Source organism: Acartia tonsa, chromosome 13 (assembly GCF_053477335.1).
Source record: "Acartia tonsa isolate MP-2025a chromosome 13, ASM5347733v1, whole genome shotgun sequence".
NCBI lineage: Eukaryota > Metazoa > Arthropoda > Copepoda > Calanoida > Acartiidae > Acartia > Acartia tonsa.
The window spans coordinates 17,260,787-17,277,661 of NC_137272.1; the positions used below are offsets into that span (position 1 = coordinate 17,260,787).

The 16,875-nt window shown below is 32.4% G+C and overlaps 1 protein-coding gene across 7 annotated transcripts in view; it reads left to right on the plus strand.

The window, feature by feature from the left end:
* Positions 1 to 16,875, plus strand: part of LOC145335095 (TWiK family of potassium channels protein 7-like) — a 92,947-nt gene that overhangs the window by 60,231 nt on the left and 15,841 nt on the right. For 4 of the 7 annotated variants that reach the window (XM_080180803.1, XM_080180804.1, XM_080180807.1 and 1 more), the window contains 4 exons: positions 1,409 to 1,471; positions 11,627 to 11,690; positions 12,563 to 12,631; positions 15,269 to 15,298. In XM_080180803.1, the coding sequence (XP_080036929.1) occupies positions 1,409 to 1,471; positions 11,627 to 11,690; positions 12,563 to 12,631; positions 15,269 to 15,298 (226 nt within the window). The remainder of the gene's footprint in view (positions 1 to 1,408; positions 1,472 to 11,626; positions 11,691 to 12,562; positions 12,632 to 15,268; positions 15,299 to 16,875) is intronic. The other 3 variants (XM_080180805.1, XM_080180806.1, XM_080180809.1) reach the window with 1 other exon arrangement.

Genomic DNA, 16,875 nt, shown 5'->3' on the forward strand with positions numbered 1-16,875 from the left:
GACAATACATTAATGTACAGCCCCAATGATGATAAACAAAACCAGGGATATTAATGGATAAGACAATGGACAATACATTAATATACAGGTCCAATTATGATAAACAAAACTACGCCTTTGTAGAATAGAATTGTTGATTAAAATATTAGGACTTCTAGTTAGATTCATCAAATCAAGATTTGATAGAAGTTCCCAAAGTTTTAAAGCCATCACATAAGAGCACGTGTTTACAGTCCAATTTCACCTCCCTCCCTGATTACAATAGAAAAAAGGAGAAAAAAGCTTGAAGAGGTATTATTATTATAAAAAAAAACAATAAGAAATGCCCCTTAATTGTCGCTGTCACGCTGTTTTTCTATGTTAACACCCATTACAACTTATTTAGGTTATTTTAGGTTAGGTTAGATGATTGCCCCGCAAGGTTAGAGCTCCCCGCAGCGGCTAGAAATAGGGGATAAGCTACTGTGAAAATACAACGAAACGCCCCTTAAGAGGCTGTACACAAAAGGGACTACACCCAATCTTTCTCTTGTCCCTTTGGGAACGTCGACAGTAGAAGTTTCTATGCCAACAAATGAGAAAACATGTTTATGAAACTTTTAGCAAATAAATGTTGTATTATTGAATGGCGAAATTAAAGAGCAAAATCTGTTTTACTTAAACTTCTTTTTATAAATCTTTATCCGTATTCTCTGTATATGACAAGAGTGTTCGTACAATACGACACACAAGTGGATGAAAGATTCTGCCGAAATCAAATTTCCATTGTGTTACATTTTGTTATTGGCTGCTATATTAAAAAAGTAGCATGGTAGCTTCAAACCTAAATTTCTGTGTATATCGAGCGAACTTGCTAACCGCTGGACTGATTAAATCTTTTATTTTGGACTAGCTATTTTTGGGGAGGATATCACAACCCTCTCAAAAAGAATTCCCTCTATAAAAAAAATAAACATTCCTCCCCCCAACTTTTTTTCAACTTTTTTTTTAAAACTAAAATTTAAAGTGGGGGAGAGTCGACTTCTCCCTTCTTCCAAGAGGCCTCTAGGGGCGTAGCCGCTAGTATAACAAATATAGAATATGATTTTTTTATAGCCCACGTTTGCAAAATTTTGCGTCAGTCATTGCAAGCCTTTGGGTGACATCCTATCATGATGAATTAACTCAACACCTTTCTCAGAGTTCAATACATAAAAATGTTAACCTGTCTTATAGCCCAATACTTAAAATTATACACCTATGTGTAACATCCTATCGTTATGAATTAACTCAACACATTCTTAGAGTTCGGTACATAAAAAATGTTAACCTTTTTTTAGCCCAATACTTAAGATTGTACACCTGTGTGTGATGTTTCTGAAATGCTTTATCCTTATATTTTTATATCATTGAATTTTTATTGTTTTAGGTTATGGAAATATAGCACCAGTGACGTTTTTTGGCCGATTATTCTGTATGCTTTTTGCTATAAGTAAGTGATCTAACTTTTTAGTGGTGAAGTTGCTCTAAAATTCACTTTGTTTATTCGTTGGTCAATCTGTCAATCCATTACGCTGATTTATTTTCTCTGCAGCTATTGAAGATTGACAGTTGAAATTTCTAAAGAAGATTCCTATGACATATGCGCATCTATTCGATACATTGCTTTGTCCGTCCGTTTGTCGGCCATGCTTAAAAAGACTTATTTTTTAAAATTGTGATCTTTTGAGTGTTTAACTTTTCCTCCTCTTTCTTTTTTTGTTATTTCGACTGAACATCTGCTTTATAAATCACTTTGTCCGTTTGTCAATTCAATGATTTTTAGTGTTTAGCTACTGGATGTTGTCATCCTTGGGCGTTGCTACAAAAGACCTACTCTACAAAAGACCTACCCCTACAAAAGGTCTACTCTACAAAAGACCTACCCCTACATAAGACCTACTCTACAAAATACCTACCCCTACATAAGACCTACTCTAGAAAAGACCTACGAATATAAATATATTGTTATATAAACATCAAATTCATTAATAAAGGAATACATAATCAATACATGGCCGCAGCGCTCGGCCCCCTGGCCTGCCTAGCCGCGGGCGCTCGGCCCCCTTGCCTATAACCTAACCTGACCTTACCTAAATATTGTAAAAAAAATATTAAAATTTGAAAAAAAATCTACCAACCACTTTTGGTAAATCAACGAAATTCTAAAATATAATTAAGTTAATGTACGATAAACATTCATACATTATTACATATAAGTTAGGTTAGGTTAGGTTATAGGCAAGGGAGCCGAGCGCCCGCAGCTAGGCAGGCCAGGGGGCCGATCTCTGCGGCCATGACCTTCTAGCATTACGATTTTTTGTAGATTAGGTCTTTTGTAGGCGTTGGTCTTTTGTAGAGTAGGTCTTTTGTAGGCGTTGGTCTTTTGTTGAACCGACGAGTAGGTCTTTTGTAGGCGTTAGTCTTTTGTAGAGTAGGTCTTTTGTAGCAACGCCTCCTTGTTTCCTGTATAATTGCTCACTAGCATAAGAGAGGGGTAGGTTTTTGGTAGAATCCGTAAAAGTGTGTGTATTTCTTATTGAAAAGAACTATAGACAAATTTTTTTATCGTTCTACTACTGTTTTTTTTACTTTTAACACATAACCTTTACGGATTTTACCAGAAACCTACGTTCACAAGTAGCGCAGCAATTTAAAGCTAATTCCTTCATAAAAGTAACTGGATCTGTGTGCGTCTGTCTATCTGTACCAAAGGTTCTCGCTAACCGCTGAACCTATTTAGCTCTCCTTTACAGATTAGCGTCACATATATCTTAGGAAAGTTTATAACTGAAGGAAAATAGGATAAATATTTTTTCACTTTTATTTAAAACAAAAATCTGTGTAAATATTTGAAAGAATCCATCTTATTTTATCATTTTGCAGTAAATGTAAATGTTTTTAAAGTCAGGAATATAAAGGCTTTTTAGAAAAATTATTTATTTTATCGTATTATAGAAATCTTCCGAAGATATTAAAAATAAAGATATAAGATTAAAACCTGTTTGGTTAGCCCCGAGGGCTGAAGGCATGGGTTAACAAAACTAGTATTAATTTAATGAATTTTATTTTATTATTCGTTGAAAATTATCTAATACGTGATTTTCCAGAGAACCGGTTCTTATCCACCAGAAATCAATCGGTTTCGAAGCCGTATTGGAATTAAGTTATATGCCTTCTTATGAGAGAGATTGTGAATGTCGAAATAATTTTAATTAGAGATAGATAATGCTTCAATATTAATGGGACTAAGAGGCATATATTCATTTTATATTCAAATTTATGTACATCCCCTATGTAATACACAAAATTACCCATTCTGTAGATTACAATTAGTGGTTTAAACGTATGGACACTCAATTTAATAAAACCAACCAATCAAAATTCATGAACAGTCCCTAAAGTTGATAAGCCAAAGAATATAAATACGTTATTATAAAACTTTGGTGACTTTTATCTCTGATATATTAAATAAAAATAAATAAAATATATTCCTCGATATTCTTGTGCAAAAATGATCAAACCGAAGCAGAAATGATAATATCATGCGAAACCTTCTTGGCCTATAAAAATCCCTCCTTTGTGTTATATCAAACATCTACAACAATAAGACATAAGGATAGAAAAAGAGAGAGAGAGAAAGAGAGGTAGAGAGCCGCTACTAAGCATCAAATTTAAATCCGTTTGGATGCTTTGAAATTATTTCAAAAGTAGGATTGCCATAGTTTGGTCATGTTTAGACTTTTTTTTTAAGATTGTAAAAGGTTCATTTACCTGAGACTGCCGAGCCCTGAAAAAAAGATAGAGAAGATTACTTAAATAGTTGCTTAGTAACTAAAATACAGAAGAAAAAGAGTTTCATATGGTTCCATACAGAGAGGGAGGGGACATTGGGCTGTTTATTACACTGGTCCCCAAGGTTTTATAATAATAATTATAATAATTGACTCAACAACTTTGGGGAATATATTGAATTTGGATTAGTCGGTTCATAAAGTTAGGTGCATAAACGTTTTAATCACTAATCCTAATCTACAGAAGGGGTAATTTTCTGCATTATAATGGGGATGTGCATAAATTTTTCGGCTATTGTCTTTTCCCATAAAGTCACTGTTTTCGTATGGTTCCATATTTCTGTGTGTGTTAAGGGGATATATTTTGGGTTCCTTTAACATGTAAAGATATTGGTCAGAAATAATATACAATATATGATAATATACCATAATAGATTTATATAAAAAGGACACATTATATTTAATTTATATTTAATTCTTCGCCTTAGAAGGGGGGATAAATAGCATAAAACTTGTTTAAAGTGTCTTTAATCATTTTCAATAAATTTAAGATAAGTTGAGGAAATAATGTTTTGTATGAAATACATTGCTCTAACCTTGTAAGGATACCCATTACCCAATATAACCTAACCTAACATGCCCTAAAGTAATAAACAAACAAACGAAAAACTAATATATTTTTAAAATACATTAATTTATGGAAGCTGATCAGTGCTCAATTGGACAATTATTTGTTTGTAACTATGACTAATGGGAATTAAAATTATGCCAATGGTACCTTGTTGTATGTGTATCCACTAGATCATTAAATCCAATGATAAGAAAGTTTTTTTTCTATCCACGACAAATTCATTCAAATAAGTACTTTCTTTTCCCACCACGGAGCAACTAAATCTAGGCGTAATAAAACTTTTGTCTTTTGTTTAGATTTTGCTACTATAAAGTTTTAAAGATAAGTTGTCTATTATTCAAAATGCATTCGCTGGCCTCATATTATAATTTATTGGCAGTCTTATTTTGGCGCGGATTAAACTGCTAGATTAATCGCAGCCGAATTTATTTTTTAAAATCATTGAAAGATAGCTTATTTAATTTTCAATTTTAAAAATACAGTCACTGAGGTAAACTGTTTTATCGTCGTAGTGATAGACAGACCAACGGACATTTTCTCAATTTAGGTAACTGGACAAAGTGTCTAAAAAAATAGCCATGTGACGTCATAAAAATGATTTATAATCCATCTCTTTTGTAGGGGTTTTCTTTCCCACTTCTCCTCATTTTTATGACGTCGCATGGCTGGTTTTTCAGCACTGATTTAGAGTATTTGAAATGTTCAAAATGAATTGGTCTATTCCTGACACCTCTATTGCTATCAGGTTTTGTCCACAGAAACTTTTTCAAAGATTTTATCCAGAAAGCTTTTCAAAAGTAATGCTTCTTCCCTTACAGATAAGAAAGAGATAGAATATGAGGGACAGGGAATCCTTATATGGCATTAATAGGATGACTAACTGCCTGTGTGTCTGTGTGAGTACAAAGATATAATGCTGGACCGATATGGTTCTCCTTTACAGTGAATTTTCTTAGAGCTTTTTATAGGTTAACTATATTTGGGGAAGGTACCTCAACACACCCAAGAGAAATGTTCCAGAAAAAAAATTATTTTTAAAACATTAATGTGAAGGGGAGCTGAATTAATTTTTTTTTGTTTTTTTGACCAATAAGATTTTAAGATCGCAGAAACGATAGTTGCAATTTTCAAAAGTTCTTTATATTGGTCCTGTTCAGGTTTTAGCATGGATCTTAATGGATAGGACAATGGGCGTTAAATTGAAATATATCCCAAATAAAATAATCCCCGTAATATGAAATTATTAGTTAAAAAGTTTGTACATTTCCAGTTTGGAACCAATCAATTAGAATTCAATAAAGTACCCAAAGCTTTTAAGCCAACGAATTTTATGATAATTGTTATATTAAACTTAGATTTATTTATCATTTTTTATATTCAGCAGAATAGATTCATATAAAATTATATTTACTATAATTTATCTTATTTTTGTATGTATGTTAACAAATATAATAATACACAAATTTATTTTTAACCTTGCTTGTTACAAAATAATTTTAAAAAGATAGTATAATAATTCAAGATCTTGTGGATAAGACAATGGACGATAAATTATGAAAGTCCCCGATGATTATAAAACTACACCTTCTCTAAATTACAATTATTTGTTAAAAAGTTACTATAAACCAACTAGGCATAATTCTATAAAGTACCCAAAGTTTTGAGCTAATAATCAAGAAAACGGGGTCATGAAACGTTAGGTACCAGTGTTTTGTACTGTCCAATTTCCCATCCTTTCCTATTAATAATTTGTAAAAAAAATCATAATATGATGTTTTTCAAAGAAAATATGACTTGTAATTTTTTTTGTAATTAATAATTTGAAAAAGTATAGCAAGGATGAAAATATCCATAATTAGCGAACACAGAGAAATAATGGATGGACAAACGGACAGAGTGATTCATAGAGCAGATGTCCAGTGGTCATATTTAAAGAAAAAAAGTGAGAATATGTTACTATTAACTTGTATACAATACGAAACATTTCCAACAAAAATTTTATGTTTGTCTTTTTTATCATAATCGATAAACTGACGGACCAACTAAATTGCTCTTTGGTAAGAGGTTCACCAGAAAATATGATTTCCCTCACAGCGTAACGGACGGACGGACAAACCGAAAGACAAAATTAATTACAGAGTAGCTTCGCCAGTACGTAAAAAGCTATAAATATTTAGTAGGGTAGTTAAGGGAGAAAAGAAAAAGACACATTTTAAAACTTTTGAATGCAATCTTAGAGCTTTAACCCATTAATGACAATAGGGTCTTAAACGACGCACAAATTCAAACCTATACTATCACTCTATTTTTTTTATGCTGTTCTTTTTAAATGTTTGTAAATAACTGAATAGAGCTTCAAGTTTTGTCCTCTACTTTGCTTGGCCTCTCACTTCATTCGATGACCAGATGAAATCATATTTTCATGGCAGAAGTGGAAAAAATAGGAAAAAATTTCCACACCAGGCCTAACTTTTTTCTTTTAAAGAATTAAAACATACTTATTTATAATTAATTATAGCATTTGTTATATATTTTTAGTTTCTGCTAAGTTTTCTTTAATTTTAGTTAGTTTACATATTTTTTTTTGATAAATTGTTGTGCGTCGTAATCGACGCATTCGGACTAATCATTTTAGACATTGCGTCCTTTTTGACCTTATAGGACTAATCATTTTAGGATTTTACTGTATAATCTCCTATAATCTACTAGTTGCTACGCCCTTAACCTCTAGGACGTGTGGGGGATGTCAGGAAAATAGCTTAAAACCATCCCAAGGTATTTATAAAGCTTCCCTGATAAGTAAAACCAATTCAGATCTTCAATTTCTGTAATCTTTGGCTTGAGCCAAAAAACCTTACTACTTTATAGTATGGAATACAATACAAGCAGCGGCTACGCCCCTAGAGGCATCTAGGGCCCCTTAGATTGCAGGGGGAGTCAAATCCCCTCTTTCAATTACAATTTTTTAAAGAAAAAGTTTTTTTTTTAATTTTTATTTTTTTTTATTTTCTAAGGATGATTTCTCTTAAGGGATGGTGGTGGTACCCTCCTTCAAAATAGTTATAAACCTTACCAGGACCTAGTAGAAGCTACCATGTAACGGAGCACCATATAGGTTCAGTGGTTAGCAAGGTCCTTTGGTACACACACAAAGACATACAATAACATGTTACTTTATTTTAAGGAAATAAAAGTAGTAGCGCAGATAATCTACAACTAGGGTCTGTCTGTACGTCCACCTGTCTGTATTTCCATAATTGCATCCAAATAAATAATAGCTACCTTACAACTAGGGAATATATGTATGTCTGTCTATATATCCAAAATTACAGCCAATTAAAGACTGTAAATATGTTTATACTTCCATAATTTTTATTGCAGCCTAGCTGTTAATATATTCATAAAAATAGCGCAAATACTCTACAATTATGGTCTGTCTGTACATCCGTCCGTCTGTATATATATAATTGCATCCAAATAATTAACAACTACGCTACAACTAAGAAATGTATTGGTTAGGGATCTAAAATAGTAAGTCAATGGCCGATAAATTGATGTACTTACTCAGGGATATTATACCATAAAATCTTTCTGTAGATTACATTTAGTGGTTCAAACATTTGGACACTTAATAAACCAACCAATCAAAATACAAATACAATTCCCCACAGTTGGTAAGACAACAAATAAGAAAAAGTTATTATAAAACTTTAAGGATTAACAGGGGCTGGGGGGGGGGGGGGGTTGAGGGGTTGTCATGTATTGGGTTGTTCAATATAATTGTCGACAAAATCATATTTCTTTGCTAAACATTGTAATAAAGTGAAAGGGTATCTATCTGTGTATCTGCTTAACTGATATGCTTCTTTTTTTACTTTGTAGCTTCTCATAGGTCCTAGGAATGTTTAACTATTTTTGGTGAGGTTACCTCAACCCTCCAAAGAGAAATCGCCCCTTGAAAAAGACCTCCCAACACAAGAAAAAATAGAATTAACTTAATGAAATTAATTCTTTTTAAATAAAAAATATTGTTGTTGAATTCAATGACCTCTCCCCATCTCAAGTGCTCCTAAAGGCCTCTAGGGGCGTAGCCACTAGTACTAAATAATTATATTCTGAATTGTTTCATACAGACGAATGGACGTACAGACCGACACTGATTGTAGAGTATCTTATGTATCCTTTTAATAAAGTAACAGGATATACTTTCTACATGTGTCTGTGTGTTGTGTACCAAGGGATCTCACTAACCACTGAACCGATATGGTTCTCCTTTACATGGTAGCTTCTCATAGAACCTGGTAAGGTTTATAAATATTTTGGGGGAGAGTACCACCACCCTCCAAAGAGAAATCGCCACTTAAAAAAGACCCCCAACACAAGAAAAAATAGAATGAACTTAATGAAATTAATTCTTTTTAAATCTAAAATAAAAAATATTGTTGTAGAATTCAATGACCTCTCCCCATCCCAAGTGCCCCTAAAGGCCTCTAGGGGCGTAGCCACTAGTACCAAATAATTATATTCTGAATTGTTTTATACAGACGAATGGACGTACAGACAAACACTGATTGTAGAGTATCTGTGTTATGTATCCTTCTAATAAAGTAACAGAATATACTTTCTACATACATGTGTCTGTGTGTACTAAGGTATCTCAATAACCACTGAACCGATATGGTTCTCCTTTACATTTTAGCTTCTCATAGGACCTGGTAAGGTTTATAACTATTTTGGGGAGAGTACCACAACCGCTCTAGGAGAAATCACCCCTAGAAAATAATAAACTCCTCTCATTATTTTTTAAAAAATTTTCTTTAAAAACTGTAATTGAAAGAGGGGGTTTGACTCCCCCCAAACCCAAGGGTCCCTGGATGCCTCTAGGGGCAAAGCCGCTGCTAGTATAGTGTTCCATACTATAAAGTAGTAAGGTTTTTGTCTGAAGCTAAAGATTATAGAAATTTCGGGTCTGAATTGGTTTTACTTATCTGGAAAGCTTTATGAATATCTTGGGATGGTTTTATGCTATTTTTCTGCCATTCCCCACCCACCCTAGAGGTTAGGGGCGAAGCAACTAATAGATTATACAGTAAAAGCCTAAGATGATTAGTCCGATATGGTACATAATAGACGCATGGGAAAAATGATTAGTCCGAATGCGTCGGAAACGACGCAAAAAAAAACTTCTTTGGTATGCCACAAATCAAAAAATCTAAAAATACAAATGTCTTACAATCCCTTAAGGAAGCTGTGTTTAAAATTTCAAGTGATTCTGACGACAGGGGGGAAGTTCGGCACTAATGGGTTAAAATCAAGTTCAATAAATACAATATTTTTTTATTTGAGGAGCAAAGCTACTCTATACTCTACTTTATTTTCCCGTCAGTCAGTCAAGCATGCTTCTGAGGAAATATTATTTTCTCGGCTACTATTGAGGCAGTTGAAATTTTCAGTGAAGGTTTCTATGACATAGCATATTTATATATTTTTTATCTGCTGTCTGTTTCTCATTCTTTAAAAGACATGAACCATATTTTTCATAGGTTTTAAAACACAAGTGAAGTTCTGCTTTATAATTAACTTTGGCCGTTTGTCAATTCCGAAATATCTTTGTGCTTCGCTACTTATGGATGTTGTCATCCTTATTTGAAATATAAATCCTTGAAATCAATTTCTCAATTGCATATATGTACTAGAATAAAAGTTGTTCCTATGTTCCAATTTTTTTTATCTCATTCTCTTTCGTAATTAGGTCTTTTGTAGCATTAGGTCTTATGTAAGACTATGTCTTTTGTAATTTAAGTCTTATGTGAGATCAGGTCTTTTGTAATCTAGATCTTTTGTAATACTAGGTCTTTTGCAATCTAGGTCTCATGCGGGATAAGGTCTTATGTAGCAACGCCATTTTCTAAATCTAAAAAAATCTGTAATAACAAGATCCATTAAAGCCAAGCTTTAAAATCAGAGGCTAAGACTTCGACATATATTTTACATGGTCCTATTCCTCTCCTGGCAATAAGAAAACATTACAATTGACATATTAAAAGCAGAAACAAAGCTTTTTTTATTTTCTGATGGTATGAACACTCGTATAAAAAGATTTCAAATTGAATACATTTCTAAAATTTGAAAAGCCACAAATGGGAGAATATCAAGGAGGGAGGGGACAATAATTGATAAAATTAATTTTAGAGAGGGATTGGACTGTGAATTATACTAGTTCCCAAAGATTTACAGTTGCCTTTAAACCTTACAGTTGATTAATATTAATTGGTGGATACAAACTAGCAGTGTTCCAACTTTTCCACCAATAAATTTAATGTAAATAAAGGGCCACTTTATTACTATACTAGCGGCTTTCCCCCTAGCCTCTAGGTTTTTTTGCCCCTAGAGGTTTGGTATTTTAGATTTAAAAATAGAAAAAGAAAAAATATTTAATTTTTTTTTTTGGGGGGGGGGTTGGGGATGTTCCACTCCCCAAAAAATAGCTTGAAACCGTCACAGAGTAAAGCAAAATCGGTTCAGTGGTTACTGAGATCTTAAGCTTCAGACAGACGGACAGACATATATCGTTCTACTTTGTATTATAGATTGTAGGGTATGCATCTATTTATCCTTTATTGACTTATCCCTTCAGATCCCTGCTATAGTTTTCCAATCTATTAAAAGATGGACATTTTAACATTGTTCTATCCCTCGCTATCCATGGATAAATTGATATCCCAATAGATATTAGCCCAGTACACAGATTGATTGCTTTAAAATCATAGAAAAATAGAGAATCATTTTGACGTACTTAAAAAAAATGAAATTGAATTTTTGTAAACTCTTAAAATTCTTGCATGGGCAATTTAACCTTTAAACGCATTTTAAAAGCAAAGTTTTTCTAAAATTAATTATTGTCGCTCCGAACGTTCGTGCGTAACGTATAGCTCTTAACGTTAATTTGGGCATGTTAGAATTGTCCGTACTTCTATTCAAATTGATTATTTTAAAAAAAAATTTTTAGCAATCATTCCTTCGACAACAGGCTACAAAAAAATGCAAGTGATTCATCTTAAAAATCAAGACCTAAAAATGTAATTTTGTCTTAAATAAATGCAATTTTAAAACAAAATGTATAAATATTCGTTTGTCCTACCGTCTAATTATATGGATGTTTTTATCCTTGTTTTTATTTCAGTTGGCATCCCGTTCACATTGAGTGTGGTCGCAGATGTTGGTCAATTATTTGCTACGCTTCTCAGGTACAAACATGCTACCGGGGAATTAAAGGGATGAGACAATGGCCGATAAATTGATGTACATCCCCAATGATTATACACAAAACAAACAACCCCACTGTAGATTACAATTAGTCTTTGAAACGATTGGACACTCAATTTAATTAACTAACCAATCAAATTCAGTAAAGTCTCCAAAGAAGTTAAACCATCAAATAAGAAAAGTTATCATAAAACTTTGGGGACTAGTGTAATAAACAGCCAATTATTTCTTCTCTCTTTGAGCTGTTACTCTTCTAGTATCTTAAGTTTTATTTCTTGAATAGGACGCTCAAAAGCAAAATAAAGGTTTTTTCATAAGTAGATTATCAACAACTAAAAAGGGAGACAAACAGATAAATAGACAGAAAGATAGACAGAAAAACAGATAAATAGACAGACAGACAAACAGATAGATAGACAGAAAGACAGACAGACATACAGATAGATAGACAGAAAGACAAACAGATAGATAGACAGAAAGACAGACAGACATACAGATAGATAGACAGAAAGATAAACAGATAGAAAGACAGAAAGACAGACAGACATACAGATAGATAGACAGAAAGACAGACAAACATACAGATAGATAGACAGAAAGACAAATAGACAATATATATATAGTTTTTTTTTAAATTTTCTTTGGTGGGGGTTCATTTTTCAGCAGCGATTTCTCATAGGAGGGTGGAGGTACTCTCCCACTAAATAGATATATACCTTCCCAGGACGTTAGAGAAGCTTCACTTAACAAAGAAGATCCACATCGGTGCATCGATTACAGAGATTCTTTGGTACAGACAGACAGATAGACATTATGGTACTTTTATATAATGATTATTTATGTATATTTTTAGTACAATCTGGGATAAATATAAAGACAAAATCCAACCAATCATAGATAAGTTCAAGAAAGAGAAAGGAGAGTAAGTACATTTTTTTGGATGCATAGCTGCTCTTTAACTTAGGTATATACGTACTTCTGTCCGTATTAGTAATCAACTGAAATTTTTCTTATATTAATTAATATAACTTAACCCACAACCGTGCTCGTCGTTTTTGATGGTGATAGGTGATGGCTGGACACCGCAACACTAAAGACGTTTAAAATGGTTCCTACTACTACTATCAAGTGCGCGACATAAATAGTTAGAGTAGAATGAATTCCTTGGCTCTTAAACAGGCGCAACTCATTGCCATGCACAGTTAGGACTTCTCAACACAGGGGGGAGTTGATATCCTTCCTCACGCTTATGATTGGTATGTTACTTATTTCTAGACTACATATATAATAGTATATTGTTCTTTCTTCATCTAAAATCTTTTACTATTCAACTTATGGAACTAGTAGGCATTGTACATATTTTACAATGTGTTTTCAATATCGAGAAAGTGTAAAAATATCTAGGAAGCCCATTAAACAAATATTTAGTGAGAGGTTGAATTTTGCTAAAAGCGTAAAAATGTTGTAAATATTTTGTTAAATTGTCCTCTCACTCCCCATTTCAACAGATGGTAATTTATGTTAGTTTGACTTAACGATAGCATTTGATACATTAAAAATTGAAATTAAAAAGCCACAGATTGACATTACCAAGCAGAATCAGGACAGTAAAGTTATGTTTAGACAAGAACGACGTTATTTTCAAAACGCGAAGCTTTACATATAACTTGTATCCCGAACTTATAACAAAAATACCATCTGTAATACAAAGTAGCTTGATGTCCGTCCGTCCCTTAAGATCTCGGTAACCACTGAACCGATCGGATTCTACTCATCAGGGTATATACCTTTTAATCCTGTGATACTTTTTGGCTATTTTCTTGGGGGGTGGGACACCCCAAAACCCCCCAAAAAAATCAAAAAAATCCCCATAATTTTTTTTGATGATGCAGATGATAATATCTATTTGGTGCTGCACCACATGTACTACATTTTTTGGACTGTTACAGATGTCATCTTTATACAGTTTTAAAAGGTTTAAAAGTTTACAGCATGCCTAAAGAAAATTAAAGAGCTATCCATTACAGACGTACAAACCAAAAAAATAAAAAAAAGCTCCGCTTAAAAAAAAACACTTAACCTAAGAAAAAGTTTCATTAATTTGTAGAGAAACAAACACTAAAATAATGGATATAAAAACGTGGATAGCGTGACAAGGGAATTTTTTAAAGCCAATTTAGGTTGCTAATATTGTCCTCAGATATTAGTCAATACGTTCCTCCATGGTAACCGATGTGGATGAAGTAAAGTTATGAGGGGGGGATTAGCCAGCTCAGAGAAACATTTTGTTAGGGTATGCGAGAATCTCTCACAATATCCACATATTCTATATCCATTAATAAAAGAAATACAGACTTTTCAATGAATGGTATGAAGCAGGGTTGCCAATTATTAAAAGCTTTCTATTATTTATAATTTAGGCTTGTTATGATTGTCCTATCGATTTCAAACACCTTAATCGAGTTAATTTTTTAACAAGATGAATAAACAATCCAACTTTTTTAAAAAGTTGACTACGATTTGTTTTGGCAACTTTGCTTAATAGAAAAGAACAAAAAACACTTATTTCGGTTCTTTTGAATTAGTAGAGTTTTAAGATTTCTTTTAATTTCAGGGATTTTAAGAGGAAATAGGAGTAAAACGAAACTTAAACTAGATCATTAAAGTTTTGAACTATCAAATATTTTATCTAAAGAACTCGAATAGATTAGTCGTTTTAGAGATCTTTAGCGTAAATTATTTTATGACTGTATAATACTTTACTTTAATTTTATCTTGTAATATTTTTATGTAAAGATGTGCAGTTTCTTATTCTTGAAGATAAATAAGTTCTTATATTTTTTGGGATTAATGGGAGAAAGAGAGTAGTTTTTGTTTCACCTTTTAGTTCATGTATTTATAAAACTCAAGGACCTAAAAGGATAAGACAATGACTGATAAATTGATGTACAATGGACATTCCAAATGATGATGCACAAAATTCTCCCTTCTGTAGATTACAATTAGTGTTTGAAACTTAAGGAACCATTAAAAATTTAATAAAAGTGCTCAAAGTTGTTGAGCTAACGAATAAGGAAACGTTATAATACAACTTTTGGGACTAGTGTAATAAATAGCCCAATGTCCCCTTCCCTTCCTGATAAACCTAGAGTGTATTTATCGATTACAGCGGATAATTTTTTCTTTAATAGCAAATTTTCATTCCTTATAAGCAAATACAAAAATAATTTATTTTCTGCTTATTGAGCTCTGAAAATTTACAAGTGTTAATGTTTATTTGTCATAACTTCTGACTTTATTTCTACGCTTTTATGGATGTTGTCATCCTTGTTGGTCTGGAGCTACATCATTAAATATTAGCCGGCAATTGCCCTTGAACCGAAAGTGGATGTTTTTATGTTTTTCAGTTAGATTGGGTTAGGTCAGGTTAGTATTGCCCGCATAAAATAGATAAAAGTTACGTCTTCTTTTTATCCGCTTTATAACTGAAAGATATCTAGTATGGCAATAATTAAATTTCTTGAAAACCTACATGTTTTATTGAATTTATATATTTTAGAGATTCAGAATTTGGAAGTAAAGACGAAAAGTATGTATCAATGTATTAAATAATGATATATAAAAAATGACCATTTACTGCTTTTACATAAAGATGGAATCTAAATAATAATAACTTAAAATAGACAATTGCATAGATAGAATAACATAGATTTAAAAAAACACTTTCCTTTCTTAGGTAAAATTAATCTTACAAAGCGTCACATAGAGTGAGGGACACTAAGCTTTAAAAAGCACGCGGTGCGTGTTCATAATAATAGTGTGTGCTTTATATAATATTCAAATCTCCAATAATAGACAAAATGAGACAAAAAATTTATGCTTATGTATCAAATTACTAAGTTAAATTTCAACGATTAGGATTTAATTATCATTAAAAGTATAATAATTTGATTAAAAAAAGAACAATTAAAACAATTCATAGCGTAGCAATAGCAAGTTTATTCCATTTGAACATCATTAAAGTCTTCTCTATACAGTGAGTATAATTATCTTTGGGGAAAATGTTCTACATAGAGAAAAAGAGAGCAATGCTATTCGCTTTTATTTATATGCTAATAGTGACGGTCAGTTTAACTAAGTTGACTAGGTCTGTGGGACGAACCCCTCTGTTTTATAGATTAGCTGCTTTACAAAAAAAAATCTTAAAGATTGATTAACTTTGCTAATAAAAGTAATAACTAGTAAAAGAGGGGGCAATTTAATATAGATATCTTGTATAATAGATCTTTTCATGAAAATACTCTCTTTCGAATTTTAGTCTTCTGCTAACCTAAAAAGTTACTTTAGGAGCCTAGAAATACATGTACAAAATTTCAGCTCTGTATCTCTACTGGCGACCTAGCGCCAGGCATGTAAAATATCAACAGATAACGGTAGCACGGCGGTTTTAACAATATCACAGCAATGTGCAGGTTTTAAGCTCTTCTGCATATTTCAATTTAAACACATAAGGGCAAAGATATATTATCCCAAAAATCTTTTGTCAAAGTCTACTCTACACCTAGCGCCAGTCAGTTTTCTAAAATCATGCCTTTTATACCTGTGAAAATAGAAATCGCCAGCGCTAGGTGTGGAGTAGACTTTGACAAAAGATTTTTGGGATATTATATCTTAAGCCTTATGTGTTTAAATTGAAATATGCAGAACACTTAAATTCATCTTCCAAGCCATTCTCTAGGCATTTTAATTTTTTTTTATGAAATAACGGTATTTCAAAACTGCCCTTTGAAAAGGCCTAGAAAATATCTTTTTTTTTCACTTTTTTCATTGCTTATAGTTACAACTTATTAAGATATTATGCTCAGTTAAAAAAAATCGGCGCCTCCAGCACCAAAACCGGCAAAAACTGGCAGTTAAATTTTTGTGCCACTACTTGCCCCCCTCTTCGGTAAACAGTAGTTATCTCAAGAAGTAAAAGAGATATCAACACACAGAAAGAAAACTTTTTAAATAAAACTGAACTAAGTAACTATGACATATTTAATTTTGGGACTTTCCTTCTAGGGGCTTGTGGAGCAAAAGACCCACCAAAACACTAATAATATGAGTTCTGAGCTTATTTTTAAAGATATCAACCTGATTTTTTTTTAAATCTTTTGTTACCAT